Raw genomic sequence first — 27665 nt, 5'->3', positions numbered from 1 at the left:
TCTTGTGGTGAGACTACTTTCCGAATAAGCGGTAGATTAAAAAAAAATTGTTGAATATTCAAAAATGCTTAATTTGAGTTTATTTGAATAAATGATTTTCTATTCTATTCTATTTTAATTATGCTCGAACTGGGTGACGACTTCTAATATTAAAATTACAATTACTTGCAATTGGATAATTCGAATATTAATTGTATATTTAGTATATTTTTTAATACATCATTCTTCGCGTAGTACAAGTTACGAAAATTAAAATTATTGAGCCTAGAGTCGCATTTTATCAGCGACCCTGACACGAGTTCATCGCCAACTGAACCACTGATTGTCAATAAGATATTAACTTATTTACCAGTTCGTATTGTTAAAAATGACATGATGAAATATTCACAGGCCTATTTATTCACTAAAACGTATACGTTATCTATTCGTACCTACTAATAAAATATACCAACGTCAAAATGAAGTTTCTTTAGTCAGTTTGAAGTTTCTTTAGTCAGTTTGAAGTTTCTTTAGTCAGTTCGAAGTTTCTTTTTTACTGACTAAAATAACTTCAATTTAATTCATTACTTTATGTGCAAATACGTGGATACAAATTCTTCTTCTTATAATATTTAACACACCTTATTTAATATATCTTGTAGGCATGAAATAGTATATTTGTAATACTTTATAGTACAATAAAATTATAAATAAAAGAACATAATTGACTTCAAGAATAAATGCGTAAAATGGCGGACTTATCTCAAAAGAGGGATTTCTTTCAGTCAACCTTAGAAGAGTGAAATAGAAATAACTTTTATTCAAATAAACTGAACACAAGCATATTTGAATAGTCATAGTTTTGATTCTATCACTCATTCGGAACGCAGATTCATCACAAGAAGAATGAGCAAGAAACTTGTGTGTGGCTCTTTTTTATAGATGTTTTTTTTTATATAAATAATTACAGTATAACAAGTAAGAGGCATGCGATAATCAACATAGAAGTCGCTACGCACTCATTATTAATGTAATCAGATAATATTGTCAGTGCTATGGATTTAAAGTTTTTCTATAAAAACATTATTATCGTTAACGAATTCTTCAATTTTATAGTAAGGTTTTTTGCAAAGGAACTGTTTTATTTGACATTTAAATCTTTTTTTTGGCAGATTTATAACAGACTCTGGTATTTTATTGTAAAACCTTACGCAATTGCCATAAAATGTAACCATAAAATATATATCTATTATTATGTACGTATCTTTGCAAAACAGATGTCATGTAGAACTAATTGCCTGTCATCTATTTTCATGCTTTATTACTAATCACACACAAGTAATCCGAACTGCTTCAGATATAGCGACATCTAGAGCCTACGGCTGCGAAATAACATAGCCCGCAGAATAGTCCGAGTTAGGAAGGAACCATTTTCCTGTATGGGATGGGGTATCTGTATGTAATATTATGTTATATGTGATACAGCATTCGCTTTAACAATACAATGTAATTTATAAAATAGATTTTTTTTCAGTTACAATACATTAGCTTTCAGGAGACTGTCATTTCATAAAGAAATAGAGCTGGTTATTTTGTTGGATTCCACTTTCACTGTGTATTCACTTAGATCTTTTAAACTTTACAATGCAGTTTTTACAATAGATAGAGCGACTCAATAGGAAGGTTTGTATTACTGCAAAATTGTATTAGAATTATATAACAACTAATTTAAATCGATTTAGAATAGAAAGGGTTTACATTTGGAGTAATGTTTGACTAAGATATTTGTCGAAATATATATATATATCAGCCAGCCATCACTGCGCTCGACCATATTTTAGAGAGCCCAATGACCCGGCCCACCACGACGCCACAAGTCTGGACATTGAACGTGATAGCTACTTACAATTGCCATCTGATAGTTATAGTATTCACGTATTATAGTAGGTTGTACCCCCATCAGACTTCTACGGTTTTTCCTGAGTTCTATAATGAAGTATTTATAAAAACGAATTGCTGCGACTATACGTATAAATATTTCCTTTTTGTTGTTGTTGTTGTATAAATAAAAAACATATTATAGTTGTCACTGTAACGTTTTTTTATTTATCACATTATATGATTTTTTGATTATAATTATATTATATATTATTATATATAATTCTTATATAATAGATCCATTATATTATTTTATATAAAATAAATATTTATTAGACAAGATAAAGTTTAATAAACCAAGGAAAGAATGGTGTTAATTTTATATGATAAAATTGTACATATAAAAAAATACTTACATTAATTTATCTAAATTAATGTAAGTATTTTTTATATGTAATTGTTATGGATTAATAGTTACAATTTACGGGAATGAACCCGTGCTTATTTTATTCTAACTAGCTGACTCAGCAAACGTTGTTTTGCCATGTAAATTGAAGAACCAATATCGCTAGAAAAATATGGGTTGATCATAATTTCGTGAAAATTTGAATCGTGAAAAAAAGAAGAATAAAAAATCCAAAAATTAAAAAAAAAAACTCTAGTTACCCTTATCACTTAGGAGTATGAACAATAGATAGTGGCCGATTCTCAGACATACAGAATATGGATATAAAATTGGACAAGTCGAGTATGGTAACTAGCATTGTGACACGAGAATTTCATATACAAGATATATTACAATTATCAATATATATGCAATGTGTATAAACCTTTATACAATTACATATTGCAGCGTGATATAGACTAACATATAGGGTAAGCACAGTCAGCGCTGAGCGGCTCTTGCATTTCGAACTCTATGCCGTAGGGGATAAGAATCGGAATGTATATAAGATGTAGATGGATGACGGTCACACAGCTGCACGGGCACGCGTCACCTCCATAGTACTTGTAATATGAGCAGCTCTGTGACAAATGGGAAAAGTATTGCGTTTTTAAAGAGCACCCGCGCTTAGTTATACCCAGGGATGTCGATCCCATACTATAGTCTGTTTTTTAATCCCGGAGATAAATTTGACATTTCACATGCTGCCAGATTTTTGCATTGTTTAAATAGGGTTGTGGTACTATCGGAAATTAATATTAATTACCCATTTTTATAGGTTATTCAGAAATAGTGTGTTAGTGTTTATTTAAAATGCATTAACACATAGTTATTAAGGTATAGATGTCAGCTTAGCCGTATGCTTGTTTGCCACAATCGGCCCCTCCGATCGACCCCTACTCAATTCAAACGGGGATCGATATTAGGACGGCCTGAGCCAAGGTTCGAACCCCTAGTGATGCCCTCAGACTAAAGTCGTATCTGTCAGGCGGGAGTTGGCCTTCAGCCGCTCCATAAGTCCTTCCGCGGGTTTGGAGTGCCATCTTCACTCGCCCCCTATCGTCCGGTGAAACTGTAAAGGCTAGCTGCGGCCAACAGCATTAGAGTAGTCCGAAAAAAAGGCACTATCATACATTCGACGGCCTCGGTGGTCTAGCGGTTTTAGCACACCGCCTTAGTTACAACGGTCGTGGGTTCTATTCCTTATACGGCACAGACATAAATATTCATGACTATGATTGTTTGTATCGATCTGGTTGTTATCTATTTATATTATATATGTTTTATAAATTATAAACAAAATGTATCTATGTTTTTGTATTACTAAATATGTCTTGTACCCATAACACAAGCTCAGCTCACCTTAGGACTAGGCGCTGTGTAAGTTGTCCTGAGATATTATTTTATTATTATTTGACTTTGCAAGATGGTGAATTAAATTTCAAGTTTGGCAACCCTGACTGCAGTCCTCAATCGATCAGCAGGCGTTTCATGAAAGAGCTCCTTTTGAAATTTATATTTCTTACGTGAATTATAACCCGGTGGGCTAATTATGTAACTTCGTTCGCAACGATTTTCGTATGTAACGTAGTGAAAATGACGTCATCTGTCAATAATGCGATCATATAGACGCCATTTGACGCTGTCAACTAGCATTGCAACGTAAACGCAACTTTACATATCAATAAAAATTATTTCTATCGAATGTCGATTTAGTAACCTCGTTGCAACGTCACGTAATCGCTATTTTGCCGAAATGACAGCGTGGAATTGAAACGGTTTTTACATTATGAGAAACAATTTAGAAGGTGTTTCTTTTGGTTACAATCTTTAAAATATCAGCATTAGCAGCATTATTTATCTTGTTTTGGTAATTTTCAGTATTACATATATTTTTATTATATTAAATATTACGTAGAAAGTCGTAAAAAGGTTTTAAATTTATTAAAATGGGAAAATTGTCACGACTCACAACACGACATCAGTGTTGCCAATTCGATATTTTATTTTCGTCCCAAATCACATAGAATGTTGTATTAACTAGAGTAAATGTTTAATATAAAATTAGGGTTGATTATGATATTAATATAATTAAAAAACTATTTCAATGAATACGGTGCTCTGTGAACGGAATACAACGTTTATGATGCTCTGTGATTTGTTTAAAGTAAATAAATTTATTTGTTTAAAGTTTTTACAATTATGTACAAATTTAAAAAGATGTGCCCATATCATTTTAAATTTATATGGATACCTACGTACTTACTATAGCAGTAACTACGTATCTATAGCAGAAAAGAAAATTTAATTTGTAGGTTAGATTAATATTATTAATGATTATAAATAGTTTGTATAAAATATGCTTTTATATTCAAAATTATTAACCGTATTTTTTCATTAGAATAGAATAGACTTTCTTTATTTTATTTTATTAAATGTCTATTAATAAAATTAAAATAAAAGAACAAGTGAACGCTGCAGTATATTTTGTAATTTTTGAATGCAATAAAAATTGTTTCAAATCAACCAACTAGTGTAACAACCCAATAAATTAAAATGTATCCCTCTAAAGGTATAAGCTATCTAATGTACTGACTTTTTAAATTGGTCGGATTAACAATATTCCGCTGCAACTTCATAGTAGTGTTTTATCGATAGAAATGATTTATGTTGCGGTCATTCGACCTTACTTGATCGCATTTTTTAAATTGAAATGATTTCATATTGCATCACAACTTCAACAGAAACAATTTCATATCGTGTTACATAATTAGCCCACGGGTCGCTGATCGGTTAGACTTTTAAATCATCTGGTTTACTGTTTCCAGTTTTGTTTGACGACACATATTTTAATGTGATTTAACTTCATTCAATCTTATTCGTACCTGAGGTAAATTGAACGCTATAACAAAGGATTTTATATACACAGGTAATAACTCACACAGCTCCATCTAGATCCGAAATAATAAGAGTTTGTATTGATACTGTTAGAAATCTTACTAATGAGAAATATAAATAGGAGATAAATGAGAAAATTTGTGAGATAAGATTGATGTTTGTTACTCTGTCAAGCAAAAACTACGGAACTTTTACAAATTTTTATAAATGCGAAAATTTTTGAGTATTCATTGATGGAAGTTTGTTACTCTTTCAAGCAAAAACTATTGAACTTTTACTAATATTATTTAGAATAAATATTTTTAGAAAAACGTTTCTAAAAATCTATATATTCTTTCACCCGATAGTATTCGGTGACACTCGCCTATACATGAATGGACTATGGACATCACGTTATCATGTGACACCCGTGATACCACATGAATAGGACTACGGACATCACGTTATCATGCCGATGTCATGCCTCGTATATTTGATTCCTTGCACGATACAAACATTCGTGTTTATTTAATAGAATAGAATGCTCGTTCGTCTTGTGATTACCTGCTAATAAAAGTCCCGTCAAAATCGGTCCAGCCATTTCAGAGATTAGCCAAAACAAACAGACAGACAGACAGATAAAAATTGTAAAAAATGATATTTAGGCGTATGTAGGTACTGCATTTATGTTCATATGCATGTAAAAACGGTTATTTCAATATTACAAACAGACACTCCAATTTTATATATATGTATATAGATTATTGAATTACATAATCGTGACATAAGTGATATACAAAGAAGATACACCACACTACTCAGCGATAAAAACACCGTATGTGCATTAATCGAAACATGAGAGCAAACATGTGGTTTTCTGCAACGTGATCATTTCACCATAACATTACATATTCACGAAGAGATTAACTTTTCCGATTTGTTCCGTTTTGGAAACCGACTCTGATATAATAATATGATGATCTATCATCATCATCATCATGAGTCCACTGCAGTCTACTGCTGGACATAGGCCTCTCCCAGGGCACACCACTGGGCACGATCTTCAGCCCTTCACATCCAGTTCCTACCCGCAACAGAAATAGAAATAGAAATAATCTTTATTCAAATAAACTTAATAAAAGCACTTTTGAATAGTCAAGTTTTTTTGTTTTCCCGCCTATTCGGAATGCAGATTCATCACAAGAAGAATAAGCAAGAAACTTGTGTGTTGCTCTTTTAAATAAATATTGATTTAGTTATAATTAATTAACAACAAGGATTAGGCATGCGACAATCAACATAGAAACTCTGTTCAATCAGATAACATTGTCAGCGCTATGAATTTTAAGTTAGATATTTTCTACAAAAACATTATTATCATTTATAAATTCTTCAATTTTATAATAAGCTTTTTTACAAAGGAAATATTTTATGACACATTTGAATGTTTTTTCTGGCAAATTGACTACAGACTCTGGGAGTTTGTTGTAAAACCTTAAGCAATTTCCATAAAACGAATTACTGACTTTCGTCAAATGACACTTAGGTAGTATTAGTTTGTTTACATTATGTAAGCTTTTATTAGTGTAATCACCTACTTTTCAACCCTACATATGTTGTCGCTCCACCTTGCTGCGTTCTTTTTTTTTTTATAACACAGGGGACAAACGAGCATGCGGCTAACCTGATGGTAAGTGATTACCGCCGCCCATGAACACCCGCAACACCAGGGGAATTGCAAGTACGTTGTCGGCCTTTTAAAAAGGAATAAGCTCTTTTCTTGAAGGTTTCAATATCATATCAGTTCGGAAATACCATTGCTCACCTTCCAGCAATGGTATTTCCGTAATGTGGTTGTGCGAGGCAAAAAGTTTCTAGAAAACCACACTGTGGAGGACCGCCATTCATCCAGATGATCAGGATGGTATTTCAGTTTCTGGCGGGTGGTACGGTGGTGAAACTCAGCAGCTGGTATTAATCCGAACAATTCCTCAGACACACCACCACCACCACCTTTGCCTCCACTCTAGAACACTTCTGCTCCAGCGAGCAACGGTTCTGCGACTGTATGACCAGTCCACTGCCACTTCAACTTACAGATACGAAGAGCTATGTGGTACCTTAGTTCTCTGGTGATGATGATCTTTTTTTTTTATTATAATTGATTTATACTCAATAATAACTATTATCATTATATTAATACGTGAAGCAAAAAGTCTCAAATCAAATCAAATCAAATCAAAATATCTTTATCCATTTAAGTCTATTACAGACTCTTATGATATGTCAAATTTACCGTCATTTCGCAATGATTTCGAGATGACAAAAAAGAACACGAAACTCAGCACGTATTCTTTTGAAATAAACGTTGTACATGTTTACAATAAAACAAATTCATTTTTGTTTTAAAATTCAAATTAGGGACTATAGAGTGACCACCAGCATATGCTATCGCAATTCTGTTAAAAGAAAATAATCAGCGTCCGTAACTCAAATCAATGTACCAATGTCAGGTTGACCTCCACGCAGTTCCTCCTGGAAACCACGATTTGTCACGATGGGCTAACTGACCTGACCTCATATTCATTTTGTCATCCTCCACTAGTGCCTCGCCAGCGTAAACCGTTAGCGCAGGCAGGTGCACCATTTCATTATCATCCACAGAAAAAAATCTCCAAATTGAAAATACACAAATAAATGTTATCCAATTAAATTTGTATGTTCGACTCTGCTTCTTTTTTGTGATGTTATTCAACTAAATTTGTATGAAATTTCGACTCTACTTCTTTTTTGTAATGTTATTAAATTAAATTTGTATGTAATTTACGACTCTGCTTCATTTTTGTAATGTTATTCCGTTCGTTATACACTAATTATAGATTTTTAGTACGGTATACTGTTAACTTTTATACAGACAAACTCTGGACGGTGTGCTAGCAAAAAATACGATACGCTAGTGAACATGCGTCTAATAAAATTCACACGTTATTATATGAATAGCTGGCTAAGTAAATATGATACATAACCTTCACCTGTTGTTTTATATTCGCTCAAAATTCAATAAAGGGTTATTATTACCAACGATATATACGAGGTTCTATTTACGTCTATCCAATACAGTTCCCGTTGAGTAAGCGACTCATTTCTCAGACAAATGCCGCAGTTGAGTACTAGGATTACAATATACTGTTACTTACAAACATAAGCAGGTGTGAGTTTAGATTTCTGTTACGTATTACGTGTCTACATCATATATTGTTATATAATGGTTTTATATGTACAATAGATGTATAACGACTTCTTCGCGTGGAATTTAACTTAATTTTTTTAAAATACAAGTAGCCTAAGTTATTTATTTGTTAAAATTTTTATGCACATAATTTTAAAGTACATATAGCGGACTTAACACCATGCGGCAAGTTACTTCTTATTGCATCAGGTACCTGCCAAAAAACGTCCCGTCAAAATAGGTCCAGCCATTTCTGAGATTAGCCGGAACAAACAAACAGACAAATAGACAAAAATTGTAAATAGATATATAAGTATTTATAAAAAATATATCTACGTATTTGTATCAGTTGTCTAGTACCCATAATACAAGCTTTATCTAGCTTAACTTGGGTCTAGATGGCGGATGACTTTTAGAAGAAAAAAAACTGCAGTTGAATTTCTTGCCAGTTTTTCTCAATTGAATCTATATACTGAATTGAACGATAGAGAAGAAGTATTAATTAAAAAAACTTGACGTTCATAAGCGGTTAAAAAGAACAAATGAATTTTGTTTTTTTTTTTTGGCCGTAACCCTAATAAAGCAGTCCCCACAAAAAAACTGCCGTTCCTTAGTACAATTTTACCGAACAAGTGCATTTGAACTAATATGTTAATTCATTTATTATTTAAGTACAATGCACACAGCGCCATCTAGTCCCAAGTTAAGCTAGATAAAGCTTGTATTATGAGTACTAGATACAAAACGGTTATTTCAATATTACAAACAGACACTCCAATTTTATTTATATGTATGGTATTTACCTTTTAGAAAGTATAAATGGTAATAGTTAAATTAATATATTAAAAAAACTTACTATTCAATAAAATCGATATATGCAATTTCGGTTTAAATTCCTAAAAAGGGTGTAGAATCTACGACATAAGGAATCCATATTTTTTCTCTTATAGCGTGGAAACTTAATTTTACAGCGTACATACATCCCTATCCCTCTATTGCAATAATAAGTTTTTTACCGGACAACGTTATCATTTCTTTTTCATACTGCTTTCTTGATATATGATAGCGTAGCGGCTTTTGTATTGACTGCCGCATGCATCCTCATGTAAAGTGCGAATACTGTAACTACCATATAATAAATGTAAGTAGCTATGACGAGGTCGAGTGGAATGAGTAGTCATGCTCACTAAAATGTCTAGACATGTGTGCCGGGTCATTGGGCTCAGATATGGTCGACCGCAGTGATGGCTGGCTCATCCGTCATACTCGTGAACGAATGCTGCTTGTAGGGACTGGTTTGCTCTTATCACTACGACTGATTTAATCTTATTGTGTTTTAAAATTTGAGCCTAAATAAATTAGTGCTGTTGTAGTTTGTATTCATATGTTTCGACTTGTAAAATGTGAACTTACAAGGATTATTTAAAAGAGCAACACACAAGTTTCTTGCTTATTCTTCTTGTAATGAGATAGCTTTCCGTATGAGCGGTAGATTAAAAAAAATGTTGACTATTCAAAAGTGCTTATACTAAATTAATTGGAATAAATGATTTTCTATTCTATTTTATTTTCATTCCATAAAATTAAGACTCTTTAGTATTCGTTCCATCTCTGTTTAGCGACCTTGCGTCTCCCCTCATCCAAGCGAGATAGCAATATTTCCAATCGAAATGTTGTCGTAAACATTTACATCCCGCTAAACTCTACTATTGCAGTAAATATATAGATATTTTATACTTATTTCTGCAAAATTATTATAATTATAATTCCAATTATATTCACTTTTTTTTATTTTTATACAATTTTTTTTACAATAAACCTGGACAATTAGCACAGCGACATCTAGTTCCACAGTAAACAGAGCTTGTGTTATGAGGGGCCGTTCAAGTATTACGTAAGCAGATTTATCACAATTATTTACCCCCCATCCCCCTTGTCAGCAAAAGTAAGCAAAGCTCTTACCCCCTCCACCCATGCTTACGTAAACATTTCTTAATTAATGTATTGTTTTTTTAGCAAAGACAATGTGAGGGTTGCCATTCGTGTAAAAAAGTAAATTACGACCGATGACGTAATCATCATACAGACTCCCCCACCCCCATGTCATCCAAAATAAGCAAAGAAAAGAACCCCCGCGCCCCTATAGTGCTTACGTAATACTTGAACGGCCCCTGAGTACTAGACAACTGATAAATACTTAGATACTTTTTATTTTTGTAACTACATACATAATGTACACAGAAAATACCAAGAACGATTCAAACAACTATGTTCATGAATACAAATGTTTATGCCGTGTGAGACATCGAACCCGCGACCATCGAAGTAAGGTGGTAAGCTAAAGCATTAAATCACAGAGGCCGTCAATTGGAAATGTTGGATTGTTCGAGCAATTCAACAAAGTATAAAAATTAAAAAAGAACATTAATATCAAATGAATGAATACAATTTTCCTGGAAAAACAGAACAACTCTACTTTAGATCTGTAATACAATAAAAAAACAACTTATATAAACATATGTAGCTGTACAAGTTTAAGCCTAGAGTGGCCCTGTTTGAACAACTAACATCATCATTCATCATTGCCTTGCCTTTATCCCATTATTTGTGGTCGGCGCAGTATGTCATTCTCTTCCACTGCTCTCTATCGGTCGTCATATCTGAACATACTCTTCTTTTTATTTTCTTTTTATTTATTAGGTTTACACCAACACTGTTACATTATATATATTACATTACAATCTATTTATTATACTATGTTACATTATATATAATACATTACAATTTATTTATTGTACTAAGCGCAACCTTTATTATAGGCAACTACGATATTTATGTGACAAATTAGTGCTTACAATTAACTATTAACAAAACATAAAAAACAAATTAAAATTCTACCTATAAAAACCTGTACTGATTCAACTAGAACTTATAATACTATTGAGATAATTTTATTCCTGTCATCTTTCACACAATCCATCCATCTTTTCTCAGGGCGTCCCCTCCCTTTACATCCATCCACGTATGAATGTGGATGCCTAACATGTTTTTTAAACTCTCCATGACTCACGAAAGTTTATTCTGGTGCTATTCTCTCATATCCTTAGTTATCCCAACACTAAGTCGAGTTTCCACAAAAATAAAAATGTACAACACTTCTCAAATAGTCACGCACTAAAGCCTATTCTTACTATGAACATTTTTTTCTTTTTTAAAACAGTAAGTACGCGTGTAACATAATATTGGGTTACTACCGTGGGTGGCCTTTACTTTTTTACATGTGTATATTTCACTCAAGCGTCAGCTTGCAATCATATTGCAAGCGAGAATAGCTCTTAACCCATTGTAGATAAGGGTAAAATAAGTTGATAGAGCTGGAAAGTAGCTTATCCGATATGCTGCTAAACTACACAGCTTATTCGGTTGTGTTCAATACACAATGGACCTATTTCACGAGCCAATAAACTTTGTTGCAATTTTTAATGTTTAATTGTGTATCACATTTGTTTAATGTCAATAGTGATTCTGATAGACTTTTGAATGCAATTTTTAATTAGTATTTCATTTTACCATTGAGTACCTATAACTTTAATTTCTTGTAGAAACAGTTTTTTTAATTTTATTTTTTGTTTTTCGGAAAACCAAGGCTATTTATAAACTTAGTTATAAACATAATTACATCAAAACGGCCACTTACAGGTTTTCACGGATAGAAACGTAATATAAAATAAATTACAGTACTAACACGAGAGCCGTATATGTGTCGTAAGTACTCATAAAATCATATATCAAAAAATAACAATCTACTAAATTAAAACATATACTGTATTTTATAATATAATAATATTTTTTCTGGACAATTCACACAGCGCCATCTAGTCCTAAGCTAAGCTTGTGTTATGGATACTAGATAACTGATATAAATGCATAGATACATTTTATTTTTGAATTTGAATTCAAACAAAATATAAATAGAAAATATACAGAACTTTCGTGTTTAATAGACATTATTTAAATTATAAACCGGGTCTTAACACGAATAATTTTATGGCAAATAAAATTAAAAATGGCTGTGTGTCGCGAACTTTCTTTAAACAATCTAGTGACGGTAGATGAAGAAAAAACTGCTGTCACCTATCTACATTGACATCGCTGTTACTCCAGTCAGCTCGTGACCACGGCTAGTGCAACCTAGTCAAAACGTCGAGAGAGGTAAATACCTTTATTTGCCATAAAATTATTCGTGTTAAGACCCGGTTAATAATTTAAATAATATCCAAAACGTTACAAACAATCGTACTCGGAATACAAGTGTTTGTACCCTCGACGGTCGATAGTAAGGCGGAATTCCATTAGACTACCGAGGCCGCCGATGTTTTTGGGCGGGAGAAAAGGTGATGATCTACCTGATACCTGATACGAAGAATATATAAAAGAAATGTATTTAATATACATAAATAGACCTACTTGCGTATTCATTAGTTACTTCATCCGCGTGGAAATTAACTTTATTTTTCTAAAATAAAAGTAGCCTAAGTTAAGGTACTCCTTATTACATCAGCTAATACAATATATATAATATAAATACGGTACATACACCAAAAAAACACTTTTTACAATTTTTGTCTGTCTGTCTGTCGGTCTGTTTGTTTCGGCTAATCTCTGAAATGGCTGGACCGATTTTAACGGGACTTTTATTGGTAGATAGCTGATGTAATAAGGAGTAACTTAGGCTACTTTTATTTTAGAAAAATAAAGTTAAATTCCACGCGGACGAAGTCGCGGGTCCAGCTAGTAAATTATAAATCTGTATGTTCAGCATATCATATTGTAAACGCGAAAGTGCAAAACATGCAAAAACAACTAAATTGATTTCGATGAAACTTTACAATAATATACATCAGAATTCTGAAGTATTATCATTCAATTTCTTTCTCGTAAAAAAAGTCATAAAGAATATATAGTCATATAAAAATTTCAAATGTTAAAAAGGCCTGTCGCCACCAGTTGATTGTTACGCGGCATTTTTGGCACTTGTTCAAGTACCATAAAAGTGTTTTAAGTAGGCATACGTATACATATATTTTACATCATGCAATTAACAAATATTTTTGTTTTCTTATCTATCGAGTCGAGTCCATTAATAAAATCTACGGTCGATTATAATGTGGAAATGTTTACATTTTTTCATCAAGTAAAAAAATTACTTCTCTTATTGATACGTTCATTAGGTGTTGGCAAATTGATTTCTTAGTACATTAAGTATAGAAATTCATATAAACTTAAATTTAAGCACTTCTTTTAACCCACTGCTCATTCGGAAAACTCTCATCACAAGAAGAACGAGCAAGAAACTTCCATGTCCCTTTTAACTAATTGTTTCAACTTTATGGAACAAGAAAGAAAGCTGTGTATTGTTGCATGATTGTTGTATATTTACATTTTTAACTTGAAATGTATGAACACAAACTACCAAATATCACTAATTCATTAGTCTAAATAATAAATACACAATAAGATTAAACTAGTCGTAGTTGTTTGACTGTCAAAACAAGTTTAAATTGTAAATAAATGAAAAGTTTTCATATTTATCTCTGTTCTAGAATGAAAATTGTTAGTTACAATCGCATAAAGAAGAATATAAGAAATAATAAGAGAGGAATCGTAAATGTACAATTAAGAAAAATATAATAACTTTTAAGTAAATACGTATGTATACATATTCATCTGAATTCTATAGCAGAGTATTTATCGGTTGAAGAAGTGTCTAGCAATAGACGGAATGTCCTGGTGCTTCTGAATTCTGTAGCACAGAGTATCTACCTGTAGAGAATTTGTTTGGCAATACACGTACGGCCTTATTACAAAAAGATAAATCTGGTTTAGCACTAGTAATAAACCATTCACCAATGTATTCCTTATTACAAAATGAAGTTTATCTATAAATCGTGATTCGTCTATGGTCTAAAGTTAGACCTGCGATGCCCCTAGTTTAACAGTGGTCTAAATGCAAAAATACAAACTCCATTTTAAAAATTCTATTGTTAGTTGTAGTTTTTGGAAAAATATTTTAACTAAATTAAAAATATATTAACTAAAAATATTTAAAGCTAAATTTACGACAATAAAAACATATAAAAGACGTTAATTGTTATTTTTTCACTCATTTGACTTTGAAATAGTCATCATTCGAACGATCCAATAAAAATATCTCGCCGTTCCTTTTCTCCGTATAGGACTCCTACTTATAATTTAAAACTGATTTTCAGCCTAATAGTACATTAATAAATATTATATATTAATGAAATGGTTATAATGAAGACATAGATAAATAGAAATAAATTTATTTTTAGTTTATACATTTTTCTTTGAACTAATATTATTTTTGATCTTTTCAGTTTTCTGGTAAAATGGAACGTAATTGTACGGTGACAGACATGAGTGACTGATTTCTGTATGGAATACATAATGAACGATTTAACTGTAGTACTAAGTAGTCCTCTGTTAGATCTGGATTCGTAATAATGTTAGGTTTATTCCAAGTATTAACTTTAGGAACGACCATTTAGACCACGTTTCGTCCGAGTTTTAACAGATTTTTTGTAATAAGACCGGTAGTGTCCAGATGTAGACCAATCATATAAGTCGTAACAAAAATATCTATACGTGTCGAAATTTTCTCGAAAGACATGGGGTTTTTCAAGAAGGGTATATTAAGGTTTCTTAAGGGTCGGCAACGCGTATGTGACACCCCTGGTGTTTCAGGCGTCCATAGGCTGCGGTAACCGTTTACCATCAGATGGGCTCTATGCTTGTTTGCCACCTACATGGTATAAAAAAAAAAAGAATTTGCAGAAATTCGGATCTAAGTTTCATTATTCACATGACCTATATTAATATAACTACTACAGACTCTTATGATATGTCAAATCTACAGTCAGTTCGGATTTCTTTCGAGATGAGAATATATGGCTATTCTTTTCAAATAGTGGTACATATTTACAATAATACAGATATATTCAAATTCAAATTTGGGAGAATATAGTGACCACCAGCATATGCTATTGCAAAAGCAAATAGTCTAATCAGTGTTCGTAACCCGAACAGATATATGGTGGTAGAGTTATACTGGACTGCATCCTTGCGTATGTAGAAGATTTCGAGTAGGTTTGTTAGTAAGGAACAATTCTCGACAATAGAAAATGTGCCCTATCGTCCAGTTATACAGTGGATATTTCTGAATACCTAGTTTTCACTTAGGATTGAATGATTTTTCTTAATGGATTATAATGGAATAATGAACCATCCTGCGCTAATGGTTTACACTGGCGAGTCACCACTGGAGGATGATAGAACATGAGGTCAGGTCAGTTAGCCCATCGTGACAAATTCATCAGGAATTTACCACGATAGTTTCCAGGAGGAACCGCGTGGAGGTCAACCTGACATGGTACATTGCTAGCAACAGAGTCAACAGTCCACATAACTAACAATTCCGTTTCCCTCCTGATTAAATGATTTGGTTTATATTATATACTAGCTGTACTTGCGACTTCGTCCGCGTGGAATTTAACTTTATTTTTCTAAAATAAAAGAAGACTAAGTTACTCCTTTTTACATAAGCTTCCTGCCAATAAAAGTCCCGCCAAACTCGGTCCAGCCATATCAGAGATTAGCCGGAACAAACACAGACAGACAGACAGACGGATAAAAATTGTAAAAAATGTTATTTTGGTGTACATACGTGCCACATTTATATACATATGCATGTAGTAAAAATCGGTTATTTCAATATTACAAACAGGCACTCCAATTTTATTTGCGTGTGTAAAAATTAAGTTATGCATGCTGTGTCTACATCTAGAAGGATGTGTTACTTAAATAGTTTGTTTTATGTGTATTAAGTTATGCACTATGTAAGACATCCAGTTTTGTAGACCTAATAAATAAAAAATAAAAAAATTATATGTATAGACTAGCTGACCCGCGCAATTTTGCGTTTAATTCCCCACCTTTTGCAATATTTTTATTGCAGCTCCGCTCCTATTGGTCGTAGCGTAATGTTATATAGCTTAAAGCCTTCCTCAACAAATGAACGATCTAACATAAAAACAATTTTTCAATTCGAACCAATAGCTCCTGAGATTGACGTATTCAAACAAACAAACACATCAGCTTTATAATATTAGTATTTTCTGAACTGGTTAGTAGTATAAAACACGTTGTCTGGGATATCGTAGAATCGAGTAACTTTACCCTAAGTGGATTCAACAACTTATAATCGATATCTAAATTGAAAGCTCGAGGGTTGTTTACAGAAATAAACACTTGGCATGTAGTTTTTTTCCTACTTTAATTAACTAGTTTAGTAGTTAAAGTTACTATTGTTAGTTTATCTTGATATATATTAAATAGGATTATTAATAAATCTGGGAATAATGTAGATTTATATTAAAAAGTAGGTGTACCCATGACTTCGTTCGAGTGGAAATTAACTTAATTTTTCTAAAATAAAAGTAGCCTAAGTAATGTTGCAGAATTCCATGCGGACGAAGTCGCGTGTACAGCTAGTTATATAATAAATAAAATTCGATTATAATACCTTTTAATACATAAGTTTTAGTAGATATTTCTAATATAACAAAATAGTAGTTAGCAATATTTGTGTGTATTGGTTGTTTGGGCTATTGTCAGGTGCAAGGACCTGTAGCACTGCGACCTACATAGATCTATTGTACTCGTATCAGTTTGTAGCAAAATGGCGCTGTCAGTATCAAAAGTATTGCTTGCCTTGAAGTGTAATTGGTACAAATTGGTGGTAAAAAAAAGGTTGCGGCGACCGGCCGCCGCAACCTTTTTGATTATTTTATTATATTTAAATCTTCATTTTTAGAACAGTTCTTTTTATACGTCATGTTTTGTTATACGTTTTAATTATTCTCTTATTGTCTTTTGATAGTTTCGTAACTGCATATTAATATATTATATTACTAGAAACTACGTGTTTTCATCATTTAGACACCGGTACAGTCCACCGATCTATTACAGTAATAAAATTTATATTTACAGCCTTTTGACATAAATCTTGTTTGTAAGCTCAATTTTGTTGGTCATGTGTGCATTTAAGTCTCCTCAACATCAATAGTAGGGAGATCAATGGCTAGTATTATGTCGTATTTCAACTATGTTATTTCACACAAACTTTGCCGAAAGCAACCTTTTTGATAGTTTTTATAAGCATTTTATATTTTTTTTAATTGTATATTTTGATATTCTGTTTTTATATACCCTTTGTTTTCTTATGTCATATTCATGGTCTTTACTTTTTTAGAAATAGAAACAGAAATAGAAATAATCTTTATTCAAATAAACTTAATATAAGCACTTTTGAATAGTCATGTTTTTTTATTCTACCGCTTATTCGGAATGCAGATTCATCGCAACAAGAATAAGCAAGAAACTTGTGTGTTGCTCTTTTAAATAAATATCGATTTACTTATATTTAATTAACAACAAGGATTAGGCATGCGACAATCAACATAGAAACCGCTACACATTTAATCTCTGTACACCATATCATATTTTATTTCAACTAGGAACGTGTCTCATTTTAAACCAGCCTAAAATACAGTCGTCCGTAACAAGGAGTTTTGGTTGAGTTTAATATAATAATATTTGCGTATAATAATCGTGAATTTTATCACGTATGTGTGGAAATTCTCGAAATGCGTCTCATTTTGAGATTGTGGGTTTTGATACGCCCATTAATTATAGTGCTATTTCGGTTTAATCTCACCCCGCGAGCAACTGTCGCCTTGTCACCGTGTCGAAGTTAGCAGACATTTTTTATAGATACTGGATGTATAGTATATATTTATACACCTATAAGTTTACTTACAATAATATTCCTATTAAAATTTTAGTGGTTAATTCATCACGACAGGAAAGAATTCCCGAATTTTATTGTTAATGAAAATGTTTTTTTTTCGTTTGACTTTTGTTTTGTTGTTCAATATTTATGTACGTTTCAACACTGGGAAATTTACTGTCGCTGTTCGCAACATGTTGCAGTGGGTACAGAGTAGTCTAGTTCTAATGCAGATGCATAAATACAGTTTATAAATATTCTTTTTGACAAATAATATGAGAATGTTAGTAGTACTTTTTTTTTTCTTTTATTTACACACAGATTTATACAACATAATATAAAAACAATAAGCCGCAAAACTGCTTAGCAGTTTGTCTGCAGGTGTGGTTTGTAAAGATATGAGTTAAATTCAAGAATTATTGTTTATTTTTATTTTATTTTATTCTTTTTTATTTTATTCATGTATGGGTAATAGGAAAAAGGACTTGGAGTACGGAGAAAATGTATATGGATAGAGTTGACAATAGAATAGAATGACAATACAAGAGTGTAATTTAAAAAAAACTGCAGAATTTAAATACAAATTTAGAACACAAAAATACATTTGTGATTAGCCGGTTATAATAATTATTATAGCATATATGAATTTCTGGATGACAAAGATTTGTTCTTTATATAATCCTACAATAGTATGTATATATATATATATTTAAGTCATATTTCTACGCGTAATTGCAGAAGCAGTGAAACTTACTATCTATTGTAAGACCTATGTAGCCTGTACTTTACAAATAAAGATTTGAATTTGTAAATATTAAGATATTTTGTATTGTATTTGTAATAAGAACTTGTTAAAACCAAATGTATATTTTTATGTATATAACCTGGTATTTGAATCACCATCTACATATGTAACATTTAATTTCCTAGCCCAATGATGCGTTGACAAATATGTCTATTTGATATTCAGCCAACAATATATTTTTATGAAATTGTGGACATGTAATAAATGTCTTGATTATACTGTTCTTGAAATGCTACATGCATATTTAACCTATAAATTATAATCTGCTTTAAAAACCATAAACGTCCAATTCGTCATTGTTGATTTCTATAATTTATTGTCTATTAATTCGAACGATCGGTCATTTGCTACTGTGTTATAACACAGTTTCGTACCAGATAGACTCGGCTCGTTCCTTGACCAATATATCTTTATATAGAATCAAGAAAAATGGCCTGCCACCCAAGTCTCGTTTAATACTCCAATTCTAATTTTTTGGTACAAGAATTTTTCTCGGGTGTCACGATGCAGCAAATAAATATTGGTTGTGAATTGGAGAAATGAATCGATCTCGCTCTTATATATATGATTCCGAAATTTCATCTCTCTCACCCTAATAGCCGGCTGACAAACATGTATCAGCGGTTAATAGGTGCGCAGGCGCAGCTGTTGGGAACAAATCAGCTCGGATATAGCTGACAGTGTCAAAAAGCTAACACTGCGGCACGTGCGGGAAGCGGCGAGCGGCGAGCGGCTGAGTGGAGTGAGTACACAGCACCACGCCGGCAGTCGGTTCATAATTCACTATATCGAAGTATACTTGATGTAGAAGCACAATATGTTGAATATATTTTTTTTGTATAACAATTATTAATCGTGTCAACAATATACTTAGACTGTACGTTGTCTAAATATTGATATATACTTAATCTTATGTTGTAAAAAATTTGTTCTAACAATACAAACATGTGGATATTTGCTATTAAATTTAAACATATTAAATTATGATATGACTCATTTTATAATAAAAATAAATAAATTGGAAATCAATAATTTTTTTATAAATAAATATACAATTAATTATGAATAAATATTTTTTACTTAAATGCACAGTTATCATATACGATTAATTTTTAATAAAAATGAATAAATGCGAAATAAATAAAATGTTATTAAAAATATATAGTTAATTATGATTAATATTTTATAATACGTTAACAAATAAATAAATTATTGTATATGCATTATAATATTTTTTTATTTATTGTTAATATTTTTATGAATCCGTACAGATATATTTCTAATACAAATTTAATTGCAATAATTCTTTATATTATTTATATAAGGTTTATTTTACTGTTATTCGGTGTGTTTGCGTTTGTCACCTACGCCACGACTTAACTACGAAACATTACGAGGGTCGCCTCTGTTCATTCAAGATCGGAGAAAGCATCCTACGTACGTAAAAATAGATAGAATATTTATTGGCCATCTCTTCGAGATTCGATTTAATATTAACATTAGAAAAATATAGTACGCACGTGTTTGGGCATTGAATGCTAATTTCTTCAGGGACTTTGGGATTTGATTTTCTAATTTTACATTTAGATATTTATTATTTAATGCAGTAGTCTACTAATATTATAAACGTGAAAGTTTACTCAGTGTGGAACAACAACAAAACACTTATTTTCAGCTTCAACCCAGAGTTTTGAGAATATATCCTAATTATATGCTAAAAATATTTATGGTAGTGCAATTCTCTTGAACAATTAAAAATATACCATATTTATTTATTTATTTATTTATTAGCATACAAAACAGATTACAGTCAATATAATAATATAACTAGGAGCGTGTAGTTCGGTACAAAACTGGATTGTAATCCAACACTATGTATGTCTAAGAGCTAAATTATATAGATGCATTCAATATACGCTAGATAGCTATATAAGGTTATATAATGAAAAGTAAACTAAATAGAAAATGATATATAACTACGTAATGCAATGAATTATCATGTTAACAGAATTTTATTTACATTAAAGAAAAAAAAAATTGGTACAATATTAAATATAATTTGTCTCTTTACGGTGGAAATTTAATTGTCTCCGGAACTGGACCAGCGTTGAATGGAAAATATCTATATTTGTATTCGAGACAAGAATTTCATTGTATCGGCGACATATTCGAACTATTAGATTATTATAATCCAAGAAGTATTATTTGAGTAAACCTAAACATATTACTGTTAATATATGTATACATAGTTTAAGGTGATTTTATTCTATGAACATGCACATAACAACCAAAAGTAACGTATCTATTTACAATATTAATTAAGTTAAGCATGAATACATTATATTCTGTTAATAGTCGATTATTTGCCAAAATCACGCTTACCCCTTTACACTATCCGTATTTTTTTTTATATACATGATTAATAGAGGACTCTTTGGTTTTAGGAACTATCCATACATGCGGTGTCCACGCATGAGTTACTGAAGCCAAAAGAAGAACCCACATACTCGCTGGCTACACCCGCCAACCTCTGCTCTGTTAACTTACACCATGCAGGTTTGTTTTTTTTTGGTTTGATATTCATAATTGTACGCCGTTTTTTTGACACCTACCTTTTCCTTCCTTTTGTTATAAATAGCATACGCTGTAGCTCACTATCTTTTTAATTGAATTTAAAAAAGAATCTGTATTTTTATAATCATGTGCAAGTTCATTTTTTGAAAATAAAAGCCGAGTTTCTTGTCTGTTCGAAATCACCATGATCAACATGTTGAAGCTCATTTAAAATAATAACAGTGGAGTTTTTTGTCAGTTCTTCTTAGCTTGAAAACACTCCGATCTTATGGTAGAGTTGACTTATCGTAAGAGTCTGTAATATACCTATATGAATAAATATATTTTGATTTGATTTCATTAAAACAAAACATAATCATTCTTTTCTAATTAAAGAATGTGGTGGTTTTATTATATTTGTATATAGGTAAAAGGAATAAAGTTTTGGTATACGGAGAAAATATATATATATTTGCATATTTTCTCCGTATATATAGTTCTTTTTAATCTTCGCTCTAATGCCAATGTTTCTACGTCCCATTCCTCTGTCTTCAAAGAAAATACATTTTGTAGCGATGTCCATGCTTCGGCCGTAATCTGAGCATAGTTTACTGGACCTTCGATCCATCGTCTACTTTTGGACATCTATTTTCAAGGAATGATTAGGGCAATCATTCCTTACCATAACTAATAAAATAAGATCATAATGGACTATAAGCAATTCGACTTACAATTCTAAATTATGTCCCTTTACTTCATATGACATTTTTGACAGAAAGAATATTTATTCTTATAAACACAAAATATTTACCAATACTCGAATTAACTATAATGTAGAGCTTCGTGTTGATAACGTGTTGTAGTTTATATTTGTATATAGGTAAAAGGAATAAAGACTTGGTATACGGAGTAAATATATTTTTGGATAGTATTGACAATAGAATAGAAGTGTTGTATCAAAACAAGAATGTACAATAAAAGAACTATAAATTTAAATACAAATTTAGAATACAATATGAAATGCATTTTGTATTCTTAATTTATTTGTTTCTTATTAGCCAGTTACAACAAAACTAAAAAGATAAACCCATCCATACTTACTTACAAACTTTCGAGTCTATAAGATTAATAAGATTGAAAACTCTTTCTTACAATTAATATTATTTCAAATCAAGTATATAAATATGTTGTAACAAAATGAGAGTAATTGTAACCACTTAGGCAAATTCGGCACAGATAATAGGTATGTTACTTAATAAGTTTTGAAGAAAGGTTAAAAGAAAGATAATTAGAAACAATTAGGGTGATAGAGGCAATGATATTGTGCCTGTGGGAGTTCACATCGAGTCGAGAGAGACGCCGAGCCCCCTTTTGTCTGAATATCGGATTGCCCCCACAATATCGAATTTTCATCTTCAAGTCGGAGTCTAATTAGTGAACGCTTTCCTGTACTCAAAATTGGGCGTTATGTTATTTGTCTACGCATCAACATTTTGCATGTTAAGAAGGAAATCTTTTTTTTACATTCTCATTTCTTGTTTATCCTATGTACTGTAAAGAGATTTTAGGGAATTGATATTTATTACATTTTGATAAGGTTAATTTTCCAGAAATTACAAACTTCAAGTTATTTTATTTTATGCTCACTATTTCTTTGTTTTATTGTATTGTAATAAGGTTAATTTTTCAGAGAAGATATCTGTAAAATCTACCAAATAACAAAATTATATTTATTTTATAGTTTTTTTTTTGTACAGACGTTGGAGTTAATATACTAAATTCATAATAAACATTTTATTTTTGTGTGAGGATTAAACATTGGCGAAGTAACACTGAACGCCGAAGTCTGACCTGCCAGAAATATTATACTACCTACATATACATTTGGGGTTTAATATTATGAGATGTAAATAGTAAACAAAATCGTTTATCATGAAGTTTACAGGAGTATTATGTTGCCGTCTTGACATATAATGCTTTTATTGTATTCAAGTAGGTATAATTTATGTTTTGGTATACGTTGGTTTTAAATTGCATCTAATGGTGCTCTAAATCCCATACGATTAGAGTCCAAATTGGTGTATGTTCACCAGAGCCGAAGTTACTTCTTCATACGCTGTGTTGGCACGAACTTAGGAATATGTAATTTACGACTAAACCAGTATTGTTCATTGAGAACGGTCTCGGGTTGATTGGCGATATTAAAAGTGTCAAGCGTTCGGTGCCGGAAATTCATTGATAGATTTAATCGCTCTGCACTGAAATAACGTAAGCACGGTCGGGATTTAATTCGAAGAGTATATGACCAAGTCATTAATTCCGTCCGGTCGATCGGCTGCAGCACTAAAAACGGGTACTATTTTCGAAAAGCAATCGGCTTCTTGAGATATGATTTAAAAGCTGAATTGCATCAAAGTAACTTGCGTAGCGAGTGGTATATAATGTGTCTTATCCACGCTACGGATAGGCAGTGTTAGTGACAATGTCCATGTAATTGTTCGAACAACAAAAAATATACTCGTATAGAGAATTGAAGATTACGTTCAGTCTTTAGTGTCATTTATTTCTTTATGTGAAGTATGTCAACTTATAAGTGTTATAGCCTGATAACTTTTATCGAAATACAAAGATATTTAATTAAGATTTTGAGTATTTTATTGCTCCACGTGTCTGTAAGGACAATAAATAGTAATAAATCTAAAAACTATAGTATCAGCAACATCTTAGAGAACTATGTTATATGATTGTTATTGTATATAAAATAATTTATGTCAAACTAGCTATTCCCGCGATTTCGTCCGAGTGGAATTTAACTTTATTTTTCTAAAATAAAAGTAGCCTAAGTTTCTCCTTATTACATCAGATACCCGCCAAAAAAAGTCCCGTCAAAATCGGTCCAGGCATTTCAGAGATTAGCTGAAACAAATCGACCGACAGACAGCCAGACAAAAATGAAAAAAAAACGGTATTTTCAATATTGCAAACAGACAGACAAATTTTATTTATATGTATAGATGATGTATGTATAAATGGACAAGATGCAACGATGTCGTAACATATTGAAATTATTTAATTAATGTTTCTAGATTTAAAAAACCAGATGGAAAAATTTCTTATCAAGAATTTGATGATTTCTTACATTGAATATCATTTGTATCTATTAAGTTCTTCTCTTGAATAACTCGCTTTTTTTTCGTGCGATTCTACTTTCACGATATTTTACACTATTAAAATTTTTTTCAAGGCATTTAATGTTTTTAAATTTATTTAAATATTTTTTTTTTAATATATATAAGTTTAAAAGTATTTAGATAATGATTAAGACGGCGTGGTTAATTTAATTGAGTTATAAAAAAGGAGGCAATTCTAGCTTCTAATTTTGAAAAATGACTTTTTATTATTTAATCAACGTATTGTTAGCTTTCTTTCTGATTTACGCAGTCGATCCATTTATTTTTAATATTATTATGAAGAGAAAATATCAGTTAATATTTAACCGACTCTTATGTTTTTTTAATAGATTTTAATGGAATGGTACAGCCGCCTGCGCAAATGGTTTACGCTAACGGGGCACTAGAATAACATGAGAGTGAGGTTAAGTCAGTTAGCCTAAGGGCGGTAAACTTACCAGAAAATTATCATGGTGGTGTCCTGGGGAACTGCATGGAGATCAACTTGTATGGTATATCGCTAGTAATAGGGTAGTGGATACACATTACGTTGTATTGAAATATAATGACATACCATGGTGTTATGTTCATCACGAAGTGGACAATTGTGAAGCTGGAGCTGGTGAGGGTATATGTATATGAAACTACCACGTAACAAGATGGTAAGCTATTGTTGTATAGCTTAATAAAATGCAATGGCATGACGTAGTAAACAGTGATGTTTATATTAAAATCGACCTTCCACGAAATAGTTCGTGAGATCATTCAGTAATAATTATGTATTAGAAACGTGGAATGGTTTAAATTTTGACTTTGTTTATGAATACAATATACAATTACGCTTTTGAGTTAACATTGTTTCCGAAATATTACATGTTAATGATATATTTGGAATGGAGAAGGATATGGGTTACTTGTCCGTGAATCATGGTGGAGCTGATGCAGTTGTAGATATGTCTTTTAATAAAATTCTCATGTCATAGTGTTTAAGGTCCTCCAACAAAACGGATTTGCCGATTTTGATATATATTCGTTAGGTCTCAGAATAGGTTGTCTATTAGTTATACCCTTAAATGGTAAGGTTGAGCCAACCCCAAAAAAATATTTTTTGACTAACATTTTTTTATGATGTCGCGTTAAATTAGAATATATATTCTTTATCTCGTTTATTAGCATACAACGTTATAATTTTATTTTCTCATTGCTTTCTTGATTTAATTGATTGATTTTAGAAATATGAAAGCGTAGCGGTTTTTGTATTAATTGCCGCATGCATTCTTATGTAAAATGTGAATACTATAACTATCAGATGGCAATTGTGAGTAGCTTTGACATGGTCTAGTGTTTTGAGTAGTCATGCTCACTAAAATGTCCAGACTTGTGGCGGCGTGGTGGGCCGGGTCATTGGGCTCCCTAAAATATGGTCGAGCGCAGTGATGGCTGGCTCATCCGTCATACTCGTGAACGGGTGCTGCTTGTAGGGACTGGTCTGCTCTAATCACTATGACTGATTTCCTCCTATTAATTGTTTAACCAGTTGGTTATGTATTCAATATTTTTTCTTTTTGAGTATTTAATTGAATTAGTGCTCATTGGTGGTTTGTATTCACACACTTAAACTTAAAAATGTAAAGTAATAATAAAATTATTTAAAAGAGCAACACGCAAGTTTCTTGCTCGTTCTTCTTGTGATGAGACAGCTTTCCGAACGAGCGGTAGATTAAAAAAAATGTAATGACTATTCAAAAGTGCTTCAATGTAAGTTTATTTGAATAAATGATTTTCTATTCTATTCTATTCTATTCTTCTAAATTCTCAGCCTTCTATCAACAATCTTATTATAGCGATATTTTTGGTTGTATTAGATTGTGCCTTGTAATATTTCTATCCACATTTGTGACCCTGCCATTAGTTTATGTCTCCACTAACATAGATTTAAGTTAAGTGTAAAATCAGTCTACGTCCCGACTCCGCGTCGACTGTACGCGTTATTAATAAACCATAGCACACTACTAATAAACTTAATAATGTACAATAAATCGTGCAATCATTTTACCGGTATACTCACTACCTACATATTACAATAAATAATATATTATGTAGCGCCACCTCATCAACATATATAACGCTATAGTGATGAGTATCCTCATCCTCACCGCGCTACAAGATGAAATTAAGTTTTTTTTTGCAATCGATGTCAGATGTCACGATTATCCTCGGTCTATATAAAATAACATCTAGAAGGGCAATTTTTTAAGATGATGAATATATCGCGTCTATCTAACTTGGTTGCAATTAACTGTTATCTTTTAATGGTAAGTAAACGCTAGAGAGGGCTCTAGCCTTAAATATGGTCGAACGCAGTGATGGCTGGCTCATCTGTCATACTCGTGAACGGGTGCTGCTTGTAGGGACTGGTCTGCTCTAATCACTATGACTATGACTCCTCTTATTAATTGTTTAGAAAAAATATTGAATATGTAACAAACTGGGTTATACATGTATTCAATATTTTTTCTATTTGAGTATTTAATTGAATTTAGTGCTAATTGGTGATTTGTATTCACACACTTAAACTTAAAAATGTAAAGTAATAATAAAATTATTTAAAAGAGTAACACGCAAGTTTCTTATTCGTTCCTCTTGTGATGAGACAGCTTTCCGAATGAGCGGTAGATTAATAAAATGTAATGACTATTCAAAAGTGCTTCAATGTAAGTTTATTTAAATAAATGATTTTCTATTCTATTCTATTCTAAATTTATATATCCGATTTTCGAAAACTACCATTTACCACAAAATAATCACAACTATATCTATACCATAATCATTGTATAGTATAAAAAAAGTCGCTGTCGCTG

General features: G+C 31.6%; 1 protein-coding gene across 2 annotated transcripts in view; it reads left to right on the top strand.

Annotated features, from left to right (window-relative positions):
- Positions 1-27665, top strand: part of LOC131851122 (forkhead box protein L2-like) — a 64337-nt gene that overhangs the window by 9374 nt on the left and 27298 nt on the right. For both annotated transcript variants that reach the window (XM_059201562.1, XM_059201556.1), the window contains exon 2: positions 21526-21637. In XM_059201562.1, coding sequence (XP_059057545.1) covers positions 21526-21637 — 112 coding nt within the window. The remainder of the gene's footprint in view (positions 1-21525; positions 21638-27665) is intronic.

Source organism: Achroia grisella, unplaced genomic scaffold (assembly GCF_030625045.1).
Source record: "Achroia grisella isolate CSIRO2021 unplaced genomic scaffold, CSIRO_AGI_Agris_v1 utg1173, whole genome shotgun sequence".
NCBI classification, from domain to species: domain Eukaryota; kingdom Metazoa; phylum Arthropoda; class Insecta; order Lepidoptera; family Pyralidae; genus Achroia; species Achroia grisella.
This window is presented reverse-complemented; position numbering and strand designations above follow the sequence as displayed.